Source organism: Patella vulgata, chromosome 2 (genome assembly GCF_932274485.2).
Source record: "Patella vulgata chromosome 2, xgPatVulg1.2, whole genome shotgun sequence".
NCBI lineage: Eukaryota > Metazoa > Mollusca > Gastropoda > Patellidae > Patella > Patella vulgata.
The window spans coordinates 21,916,505-21,928,803 of record NC_065880.2 but is presented as its reverse complement, the minus strand read 5'-3'; the positions used below and the strand labels follow the sequence as shown (position 1 = coordinate 21,928,803).

Below are 12,299 nucleotides of genomic sequence, written 5' to 3'. Positions count from 1 at the left end.
ACTTCCTGAATTATTTGAGATCACAATTATTATCTGATTTAAAAAAAACGTTCAAATATATCACCGTTACACCGTAATTTTGTCTGAGGTTGAGTTTCATGAAAATCGGACCAAAATTGCCAGACAAAATGGCCGCCCCTCGTACCCAAATAGTGTAAACATCTGGTATATCAAAGTTGTGAACCCTCTAGAGGCCACAATTTTGATCCGATTTTGATGAAACTTGAAATGCAAGTTTATAACCCAAAGATCTTGGTTCCTTTCAATATTCGCGCATATTGAATTGTAACTTCCTGAATTATAGCCTCTGGTTGTACGAAAAATCTCGTTTTTAGCCTGTGGTCCCTCTAGAGGTCACAATTATTATTCCAATATATCACCGTTACACCATAATGTTTGTTGACGTCGAATTTCGTGAAAATCGGGACAAAACTGCTGGACAAAATGGCCGCACCTCATAAGCAAATAGTGTAAACATCTGGTAAATTAAGGTTGTGGACCCTCTAGAGGTCACAATTGGAGGGTGTAGAGCACAAGTGATCTAACTACCAACAATTTTAGTTGGTTGGTAGATCACTTGTGCTCTACACCCTCCAATTTTGATCAGATATTGATAAAAGTTGAAATACATGTTTATAACCCAAAGATCTTGGTTCCTGTCGATATTCGCGTGTATCGCATTGTATCTTCCTGAACTATGGCTTTTGAATGTACAAAAAATCGCGTTTTTAGCTTGTGGCCCCTCTAGAGGTCACAATTATTATTCGATTTAAAAAAAACGTTTGAATACATCACCGTTACACGGTAACTTCCTCGATTATGGCTCCTGATTGTTCGAAAAATCGCATTTTTAGCATGCAGATTCTTTAGAGGTCACATTTTTTTCCGATTTTAAAAACCGTTTAAATATATCACCATTCCACCATAATGAAGGTTGAATTCGAATTTCGGGAAAATCGAAATGAAACTGCCGGACAAAATGGCCGCACTTTGTACGCAAATTGTGTAAAAGTATGCTACAAAGGTTGTGGACCCTCTAGAGGTCACAATTTTTATCCGATTTTGATGAAACTTAAAACATATCTTTACATCCCAAAGATCTCAGTCCCTTTTGATATTTGGGCATTTCAGACCATAACTTTCTGGATTATTTCCCCTGATTGTACAAAAAATCCTGTTTGTTTTTAGCTTGTTCTCTATCCATTTCTTGCAAAATGTGGGCGTATCCTGCCTGGCAGCCGCTGGTCAAATTATTCCAGTGCATGATTGAATTTGTTAGATGTACCTCAATCTGGTTAAAACACAAATCCTATTTCGTTTCGTTTTTATAGTTCAAAATTTCGTTTTACTTGGCTTTACTACACTTGGAAATGAGGGGTCAGCCAATCAAATGGTCTGTCGAATCGAGTGTTTGACCATTTTTGCCCGGAACTGTGGGTAATCCACTAGTAACATCAATGTCTGACGTCATAGGTCAAAAGTCGGTCTTTTAACCCCTGATGTGACCTATCACTATAACTTGTCAGATCTTGTATTTTAATCAGATTGGATGTACCTGTTCCTATTTTGACATATATAATTGATTTGGTTAAATTGAATTACACTATTTGTTTTTCGGGCATTATTATTGTATTTTCTGCGGTTGTAGGGGTAGCCTACATATCTTCAATCGAGAACCAATATTCAGGGGCGGATCCAGGAATTTTTGCAGGAGGGGGTTTGCCAGGTTCCTGAGAAAATGTATCCCCCCCCCCCCCCCCGACTTGAAATTTTTTGAGAAATACATGGTCTCTATCGTCATTTTGACGTATATACATACACATTTTATTATGAATTAATACGATGACATTGTGATTCAATCTAATTATTGATGCAAAGCATTAATTGTGATATCACATATGTCTATATCATTAGCTCGCGCTTTGAGTGCCCATCCTGTCGCACCATCTGACGATAAAGGAAAAAGGACAATTATGACACTTTTCTCATAAAAAAGGTTGTTTTACAAAAAATTTTATGTGGCTGAGCAGGGGGGGGGGGGGTATATTCGTCTGAGAGGCGAACATCCCACTTTTTCTTTTCAACTGACCTTGATATTTATTTGGATTCGATAGTTGGTTGTCACCTAGTTGTCACCATGACCACCACACCGAGCTTGTCTTTAGGTTATGGAATGACAACGTTGCCAATATTATTTCAATATTCACGGTGCAAAATACATATCTCAGCAGTTCAAAATACATATTTTAGTTTTACAATTTGCAATGTCCATTGCTTCACAATAGCCTACCAATGTTACAGTGTTAAAATACAGAATACACTCTTCATTAATACTAAATACAGTAAATAGTTATTTTGCACATTGCACTTCCCCATTCTGCATTTTGCATAATAGAACTTAGCGTAGGCCTATTAGAACATCCTTATATGGGATCTACATATCAGGATGGTAATTAATAAATTACGCGATCAATCTACAGGGTCCAAGTCAGTAGAAAGGGGCAGTACTCATATTTACGGACCTTCAGAAAACGATCAATGAAATGGAGTTTAACGTCCTACTTTTCTGCTCCGATTAGGCTAATGAAAACGGGCATACGCCATTCAGTGTGCTATGAGGGTAAATTTGCCCGGACTGCGGTGCTATACGGCCTACAGTATTCTTGTATCAATTTTCAACTGCCAAGGGATCTTTTATGTGCACGCTAATGTGTACACGGGACCTCGTTTTTTCGACCCATCCAAACGATTAGACAGTTGTCCTTGTCAGGCCCTACGTCCTGCATCGCTGACAAGGGTAAAGAAAAAACGATCAAAGCCGGGTTGTACGAAACTCTATTAAATGACATGGGTGGGGGTATTTAAAGTAAACATACATGTACCTGTCTTAATATGAATTCTATATCAGGTTAATTACGTATCACCAAAAAGCATGTTCATTTCTCTTTTCAAAAATTTAAATAATTTTCTGGCACATTTATATTTACATACTTTGAAAAAAATGAAATGAAATGAAATGGTGTTTAACGTTCTACTCCGACCGGGATAATGAAGACGAGCATACGCCATACAGTGTGCTATGAGGGAAATTTTGGTCAGGCAAAATTTTGGCCTTCTCTTAAATCGAATTCCAACTGCCAAGGGACCATTTATGTGCACGACAATGTATGCACGGGACCTCGGTTTTTCGTCGCAATTATTTTCCTTCATTTATACCTCAAAGATTAGGTCTACCTCATTATGAACCAAAATGAACCAATTTTCAGTTTATACTTTTTTGACTAGTCAGCTGCCCTCTTTCCTGCACCACTGACAAGGTGAAACCACATCGGAAAATCCTGATATACTTTCTCGGCCAGTGCAGGGATTGAACATGCAACCTACAACAGGCTAGCTTGCCAGCGACTTACCCACTTAGCCACCCTGGCTCTCCACTTTGAAAAAAGGATAAAAAAATTAATGTTGAAGTGAAGGGGGGGGGGGGTATGAAGTAAAAATTTGGGCTAATCGAAGTCTCAGATTAGCCATACCGACACACGATTCCTTATTGCATGCTAGCTTGATTCGCTCTTATTGCATGGTAAGCCGACTTATTGTATGGTGATTTTGATCTATGCTCATTGACCTTGTAGATTGATCGCGTAAATTATTAATTTCCATCCTATTCCAGACTGCAAATGAGCTTCGTCGTAGATCCCATAATATACTCTTCCAAAAAAAGTAGGGGATATTGAAATGCAAATACCTATGCAGGTTGTCATATGATAAATAGTCATGGACACTTGACATGCTTTGAGAGTATGTTCACAGATGAAGAACTTATCGCCCCAACAGAACCACTGAGCTGCACATGCGACACGCAATAGCGCCATACACGTGGGAGGGGTTCATTGTCAAATTTGACACTTCAAGGAAGGGTTGATGAAAACTGCCGCTTGCTGGTTTATCCTATCCATGTTTGCTTTCCTATCGGTTCTTGCATAAGATTTAGTGTATCTTTGCTTTAGTGTGTTATGTTTAATTTGATCGGGAGACTTGTTCGTCAACGGACAACACTACAAGAATTGGCTGTGACACTGCAAGAGGGGTGGGTCAGATTGCCCCAAATCGTGATTAGAACGGTTGATTAGGAGCATGCCACGACGAATTGCTGAATGTCTGAGGATTGGTGGAGCAATTACTCATTATTAAAGGACAATATTGGTGTCACATCAGTCAGTTATAGAGGTATGACTCGTGTTTTCCTTTGGCGTTCGTCACTTCCGATTCAGGAAACCTGTATTACTCAGCTATCGTAGCAATGATCTCCTGTGTTAAAATTATATTTGGAATGTGTTTAACCAGCTCTATCACATATGTGATAATGACTGGCACCAATATTGTCCTTTAAGACAAAAATCAAAAACGTCCATTTTCACTTTTGACGATGTGTCTCTTTGCGAGTGAAATGGGGCCGTCAGATAAATTAGGTATATGTTCTAATATGCTAAGTTCTATTATGCATTTGTCTATTATGCAAAATGCGGAATGGAGAAGTGTAATGTGCAAAATAACTATTATACTGTATTTGGGTTATTGAAAAGTGTATTCTGTAACATTGATGTTGTGGAGCAATGGAAATTGCAAATTGTAAAACTAAAATATGTATTTTGAACTGCTGACAGTTTGTACAGTGAACATTGAAATAATATTGGCAACGTTATCCTTCCATAGTCCTGGGACTTTCTTTCACACACGGTCCCTATGAATTGGACCGTTTTCTTACCAGGCAGTGAACTTTACAAAATTACATTCATTCATCCCAAACAATAATTAATGTAAAGGTGAGAGCTGGATTTATACACTGTGACGCAATGAAAATGCACCACTGTGGTGCATTTTCATTGCGTCACTTGACTGGAAGAGATATAATGCAGCAGAATTTGATTTTGGCATGATTGTAGGTAGTACATTTAGGACAAGAAAATGAAACAGCAACCCATGGAGGCCATAACAACTTTTGTTTATAGTGAAACCTAGCCACAAAAGGCAAAAATCAAATGTCAGTAATGAATTGATCCATTGTAAGCTGGCCAGGCAGAGTATGAATTAGTCCAAAGTAAGACATACAGGCCGATGGAGCTTAGTTTGCTGGAAATGATCTCAGAATGATTGGCGTTGGTCCCAGCTGTCTTAGGTGAATATGAGAAAATTTGACATTTGACCCCTGACATCAGACCTCAAACTAGTGCAGACAAAAGTTTAAGAGCTCATGGACCACCATATACCAACTAACTCTTAGTTCAACTAAGTGACTTAAATTTTCCAAAATATAGGCTATTCAAGTTTTAAAGGGTGTCATTTGGAAATAAATGTGAAATTCAAAGCTAGCCACGCAAAGCATGAAATCAAGCTCACACAACAGCTATAGACAGGAGCTATTCCAAAGGAAAACTTGGATGATGACCAAATGTGACAAGGATTCATTATACCCACAAAAATCTATTCTCTGTCATGTTCAAAAACTTTTCTGGACATATATATTTGGAATGATGAAAGTCCTTCACACCAAATTTGAAAATCAATAGGGTTAATGCTCTTGCTAGATACAGTACTAATGCTTTACATCTAATTTTAAATAAATCTGTTAACATAGCCTCTATAGCTTTAACAAAGTTTTTGGAAAAGGGAGATGGTAACGCCTAAGCAGGTTGGGGGGGGGGGGGCGCTGAAAATTGAAAGGGTCTGTTCACCCATTACCCCAATGCTTTACACCAATTTGAAGAAAATCTGTTAAAAACTGTAGTCTCTATCGCGTTAACCAGACAATTGTGGGCGTATAAAAATCATTTTCCTGGGAAGGCCATTGGAACAAAACTGCATGATATGGGTTGTTTTCATGACAGATTATTGTCACATTTTAATACAAATGTATAAAATTAAATTCTTGGTACAACAAGCCATCTCAATTTTGAGAGTCATAGTTCTCTGTGATAAAAATAAATAATTACAAAATAATTATATTATACATATAAACAGTCATATCATCAGCCTTTGCAATCATCATGTATCTTACATAATTTGTCAGTCCACACAATATTATCCATTCTGGTTATACATATCTGTATTTTGAAAGATGTAAACTAGTTTATTTTCACATTGTCACACTGTAAACCCAAAGTATATCTGTATAGTTCAATTCTCTGGTAGATTTGGTGTCTATCAATATTTAGGTCATTAGTACCGGTAAATATCATCTTTGTTGCACTTGAAGTAGTCCAGCATCAACTAATATTTTTATCTTCTCTTCCATATCTCCACTGGCTTCTTTTAATAACCTGTAAAAGAAACATAATATTGTCACTGGTGGTTTTACTGTTATCTCAAATAAGATAAAATAATATCATTGTGCAAATTAAAAATGTACAAATTAAAAATGTACAAATTAAAAATGTACCAATTAAAATGTATTCCCTTAACACTTACAGCAGAAGTCCCAATTATTCAACCAGCAATGGTGGTAAATCCTTCACGAAATCTCACAAATTGTAAGTCCTATTTTTTATTACATTCATTTCAAATAAGATATTGGGTGGAAGGGAGTAACCATAGTACTACAAATCAAAAAAATGTCACTTGCATACATGCATGCTGAACAAATGGGTGAATGACAGTTCAAGTTTTAATTACTACAATTATGCAGTCTCCATGAGCAGGAATTCACACATACATATGTCAAAACTCAAGTTATAAGTAGTAGGGATTACCATTGTTGCTTAATTCTTGTCTTCTTATTTTGAGTTACCCCTTTCATTAAAAATATCTTTTCCGATATATTTAAGTTTTGGAGGAGCGATATATGACTTTATTATCATAAAGAGTATTATAACTTTAAATGATCTCCTCTATTGAAATTACCTGACCTATGTAGAAAGTGCAGGAGGACAGCACTACACACAAAACAAAATCTAAAAGATAACTGTACTTTTTATAAGTTAGTGTACTGAAGTGCAAAGTCCTGCATTACACTTTCATAAAAAAATAAGCAATGTGTCTAAAATTTCCTTTCCATTTGAGTCAAACATGTGACTGTTGCCTTCACGGTTAGTGTATATCAGTTTTAAAATTTTGTATTAAATACCAACCTTTCTCCTGCTTGAGGATTTGTTTTTAGAATTTGAAATAATTTTTGAATCTGCTCATCCATTAATACTTGTCTTATATGTGGAGAGCTTAATATATCTTGTATTTTGTTTTCATCCTCATTAGAAATTTGTGGGGAAATTTGGGATAGTTGTATTTCATTTTCTGGTAATGTTTCTTTTGTTCTAATGGAAGGAATCATATTACTTCCCGAAGTTACACCATTACCCTGTTTTTCAGAAAAACTTGAAAAATGATCTCCTGCAATAAAGCATTATTTTAATCAAAATACAAATTTTCAAAGATATGATATTCCATTTACATTATTTTTTGATATACACATAGTAATCACAAAGCAACAAAGTTGATAAAATACAAAATGTAAAAATTTAATGTAGGATGTTTTTCGGGCAGTAGCTCTTTACCAACTGGTTGTATACTGTCTTTGCTGTTGTTTTTTGCTTGGGGATTACTACCTATGATAGCTATGAATTATTTCTGAGGATTGCTTCCGTCCTACCCCAACTATGCCCAACAGTATGACTGACATCCAATCTGTCAGAATCTGATTAAAACACAGATCCTATTTCGTTTTGTTTTTTATAATTAAAAATTCCGTTTTACATGTCTTTACTACACTAGGATCTGGAAGGGATGTTATATGGTTGACGTGAGGGATTAACCAATGGTGCATGGAACTGTGGGTATTCCATTAGAAATATCAACACTGATTAGTAAATCAAAAGTCTGATGTCATAGGGTCAAATGCCACTTGTATGACACCTGACATGACCTCCCACTATAACTGGTCATATCTGCATGTAGTTGAGGCTCTAGGAAGAAGTTAATCTGTCACAGCTTTGTATTTTATATGTTGTTATACATGTATCATACATAAACAACAAATACATCTTCTATTAAACATACATTATGCAAGAGCTAAATCTGTCTATTGCAGGTCTTTCTTTAGGCCTGAAATGTTATGTAAATTATTAATTGGACATTAATTAACTTATCCAGACCATAATCAACTCTAGATGGCATCACTAGCCTACGATCTTAAGTGGATTGTGATCCGATTTATTGCATAACTTTCCTTCTTGATTAAACGATTAAATGGATAATCAAGACTATGCTGTTTAAAGTACTGACTTTAGTAATGATGACCGAGGTTAGTCAGAAATTTCATTCGCTTAGTTCTCGGTTCATAGTGGATCAATTTGAATGAAATTGTCAGCAAATTGCCTTAACGTTATCTAATTTCTAATTATTATAGTGAGAACTGCCAACTTGCTATCGAATCTCCCATAATGTATCTTTAATATACATTTTTAAAATCTTACCCATTATTCCACAAAATTCTTTGAGAAAATTTTGCATTTCAGAGTTATTGGCATATTTCATCATAGCAGCCTGAGGATTGGTTTGAAATTCAGTGATTGCTTTAGCAAATTCTGGATTTGATAATTTGCTGAAAACTGTTTCATTTTTCTCCACTTTCTTCAAGAGATCGTCTGTTACCCATTCTATCGAAACATTAAAATTTAAATAAAATTTAAAATACCTTTTTATTTTGACATAACTATCAAAAAAATCCTCTATCTTGGAGCAATTATAATGCTTTCCTGTTTTCTGACCAAAATGAAATATCTAATTGAAAATCATAATAATATCTAGCAGAAATTTGGATTTGGATGTCTACAAATAATTGATATTTATAGGACGACAAAACAGACTTCCTGGCAATAACATTATTATCTATAAAAACCATCCATCCCTGTTATTGCAAACAGCAATATTCATAGCGCATGTGTAATGTACAACCAAAGGAAATAAACTGGAATACAACCTATGTCACCAACTGCAGATGACCTTAACGAAATGTACAACTTAAATCATGCAACAGTTTAGTAACAAAGAACACGTTTTGCAGAAATAAAAAGAGTTACCGTACATGATTACTTTTTGAAGCGAGAAGAAATTATGAAATATTAGCAACAGTTTATAGCTTCTTGATTCACAAGAAAGCATGTAATACATTTTCTACTAAAGTATTACCTCGGTTTTGAAATATGTTTTCACTAGCTTTCATAGCCTCTTGTACTTCGCATAGATTTAAATCAGGTTTTTCTGGTTGTTTTGACTTCACAAAGGGAATATCATCTGTGTTTGACGCTGGTTTACTATTCTTTTTCTGTGTGTTACTTGAAGAACCAAATAAAAATCCTTTCTTCATTCCACCAAATGATTGTGTTTTTTTCTCATTCTGCTTATTTACTGCAGATTTATCTGTAGCTTTACTATTTGCAACAGGTGATATAATATGTTGTGCACTTTTAGGAGTAACCTGTAAAAATTCATCTACATATACAGTCAATGTACAGCATTTGTACTTTTACAGCTTGTCTGGTAAGAAAAAAACACAGTAGTAATGAATTCAGGTATAGATGGCAGTACATTATTCCTTTATGAATCAGTTTAAATAAAATACTACATCTTTAAAAATTTGAGTTTATTTTCTACCAGAATAATTTGAGTTTATTTTTTACCTGACAAAAATCTGATTTTCTGTTAAAAAAGCGAGCCTGGTTCTGTGATTGATCAAAACAGCAAAATTCAAAGGTTTTTTTTTAAGATTTTTCACTGTACACAATTTAGATGAAACTTAGACGATTCATTCCTTGCGGTAGGCTAGCGTAATGCCAAATATTACACTTTCTCTGCATAATGTGCTTATTATCAGTGTAAGCAATCTACCCATTTACTTACACTTTCTGTTCTTTTCTCATTTGTGTTTGATGAACTTATAATATTACTGGATCGATTTTCCAATTTTAATGCTTGAACTTGCTGCAAGACAGTGGTCATATCTTCAAGAGGTGGAATATCTGTAATGAATGACATTATAATTTAATACAAATACCTAATTCATTATTGCTCTAATTAATTCAGCCACGGTGGTATCCTTTAGTTGTGTCAAAATAAATGCTGTGAAGGGATGTGTATAATATGTCAATCTAATTAAAAACTTAGATTACAATTTTGTTTCGTTTATTTTTCTGATATTCACACTATGGTAGGCCTACTTTCAATCACTGTTCAGTGATTAAAGGACAATATTGGTGCCAGTCATTATCACATATGTGATATAACTGGTTAAACACGTTCCAAATATTATATGTGATAATGACTGGCACCAATATTGTCCTTTAATCACTGAACAGTGATTGAAAGTAGGCCTACCATAGTGTGAATATCAGAAAAATAAACGAAACAAAATTGTAATCTAAGTTTTTAATTAGATTTACATATTATACCCATCCCTTCACAGCATTATTTTGACACAACTAAAGGATACCACCGTGGCTGAATTAATTAAGAGTAGTGCTGGGTATTGCCACTGCAGTAATGATACTGCGATACAAATGTATGTATCATGATTCAAATTGATATCCAGGTCAATATTTACCAAGAAAACAACAGGATAAATGAATAATTGATTTATTTAGTCCTGTTGATGTCGAAAAAATAAAACTGTTTTATATCATGATATTGATTATTGATGTGGATCAAAACAAGGACCAAAACAATTTAAGAATGTTTGTGTAGGCCCTACCTATGGATAATGTGTGACATGGATAAATAAGAGTGATAGGTTACTTATTGAAGCGACAAAAAGAATCATGATACATCGATTCAGTGTCTCGCAATTCAATACGTGAATCGTGAGGTGAATCGCAATACATTGATAATGATATATCGTGCCAGCACTAAAGTACACTTACTTATATCAGCCAATCATACGTTAAATTATCAAATCCTTTTAAAAACTGGCAAGTCACTTGTATTTGTCTTGCCATAATTCACCAGAAAATCATATCCTACAGACCTATTATAATAAGATGTCAAATTGTCAGTCCTATGTTAGAATAGATAGCAAATTGTCAATATTGCACAATCAGCAAGTGCACTCTACAAAATGAAAGAACATAATTATAAAGAAATGAAATGGGGTTTAATGTCCTACTGTTCAGCTGATAAGCTCTAACACCAAACAGTGTGCTGTGAGAGAAATTTTTCCTGGACAGTGTCACTGCAGCTCACTTTTACCTAATTTCAACTGCCAAGGGTTATTTTACGGTTTTTCATCCCATCCGCATGACTATAGTATAAAGTATAGACCTACGTTGTCCCTGCCAAATATAAGCCCTCTTTCCTGCACCACTGTCAAATCCCGATAAACAACAGGATCGAACATGGGACATCCAAGTTAGCGAGACATCTTACTCACTGAGCCACCTCAGCTCCCACCATATGGTGATATAAATTAATATAGAGCAAAGCTCTACAGCATCGTGCGAAGCGCGGTGCTTGAGCAAAGCTCTTTTCCGGTAACACAGGAGCGTAACTGAAATTGTCACCCACAGACTGTTGATTAAAAAAAAATTCAGACCGGAACCGGATACACTGGGCAAAACAGGCAATGCGCATGTCAACTTACCAAATCTCGCCCAAGCGAGATTACGCGCCTCATAGAACTATTTCTATGACGCGTCTAATCAATGACGTCACATATTTTTGACGTCAATGAAAATAATTCTCACACTTTTTTGTTCTTTTTTAAAAAACAAAATTAATGTATACAATTTAGATCTAAATGAAAATCAATTTGGAAAAACTAAATTATTTAACTTTTTTTGTATCACTTGAGAAAATTAATTATGAAGGTTTTATATTTGACAATAATCAGCTTTGCTCTACTCAGGCAATGCCTGTTACATATTATAATAATAAGATTAAGAATAATTTGGATAATATTCATTATGTTATGATATTAAAATAATCGAATGGCTAAAATAATTGGTCGATGTAACTCGGTATAGTATAAATCTATAATTTTTCGTTTTCTTAGTTGTTGGTTGCTAAAATTATATGACCCAATTTCTTGTTTGTTTTATCTCATAAACATAACCATTTTTCATAAAAAATCTGGAGAATTGGAATTTTACAAATCAAACCTTCGTCTAAGTCAGCCATTTTGACGCTGTAGTTACGGAATCCCGTCTCGATCGTCCAGCTACCTATTGCACACCGAAACGAAATAGTTAAAATTTGGAGTTTGTTTTATTGATACAGTGATTTATTATTAACCCTTTATAGTAGTTTTATTAAAAGAA

At 34.9% G+C, this 12,299-nt stretch overlaps 1 protein-coding gene across 2 annotated transcripts; it reads right to left on the bottom strand.

Moving 5' to 3' along the window:
- Positions 1-5,985: 5,985 nt before the first annotated feature.
- On the bottom strand, positions 5,986-12,179 carry LOC126812543 (uncharacterized). 2 transcript variants are annotated; one of them, XM_050539000.2, is made up of 6 exons: positions 12,141-12,179; positions 9,892-10,010; positions 9,181-9,469; positions 8,466-8,648; positions 7,125-7,383; positions 5,986-6,317 (listed from the first exon to the last, which is right to left on the bottom strand). In XM_050539000.2, exons 1-6 carry the CDS (start codon positions 12,157-12,159, stop codon positions 6,233-6,235), a joined length of 954 nt encoding a protein of 317 aa, XP_050394957.1. In that variant the 5' UTR covers positions 12,160-12,179; the 3' UTR covers positions 5,986-6,232. The 2 variants fall into 2 exon arrangements, with proteins under 2 accessions (XP_050394957.1, XP_055955176.1); XM_056099201.1 differs by lacking the exon at positions 12,141-12,179 and having other exon boundaries at positions 9,892-10,026.
- Between the last annotated feature and the right edge of the window lie 120 nt (positions 12,180-12,299).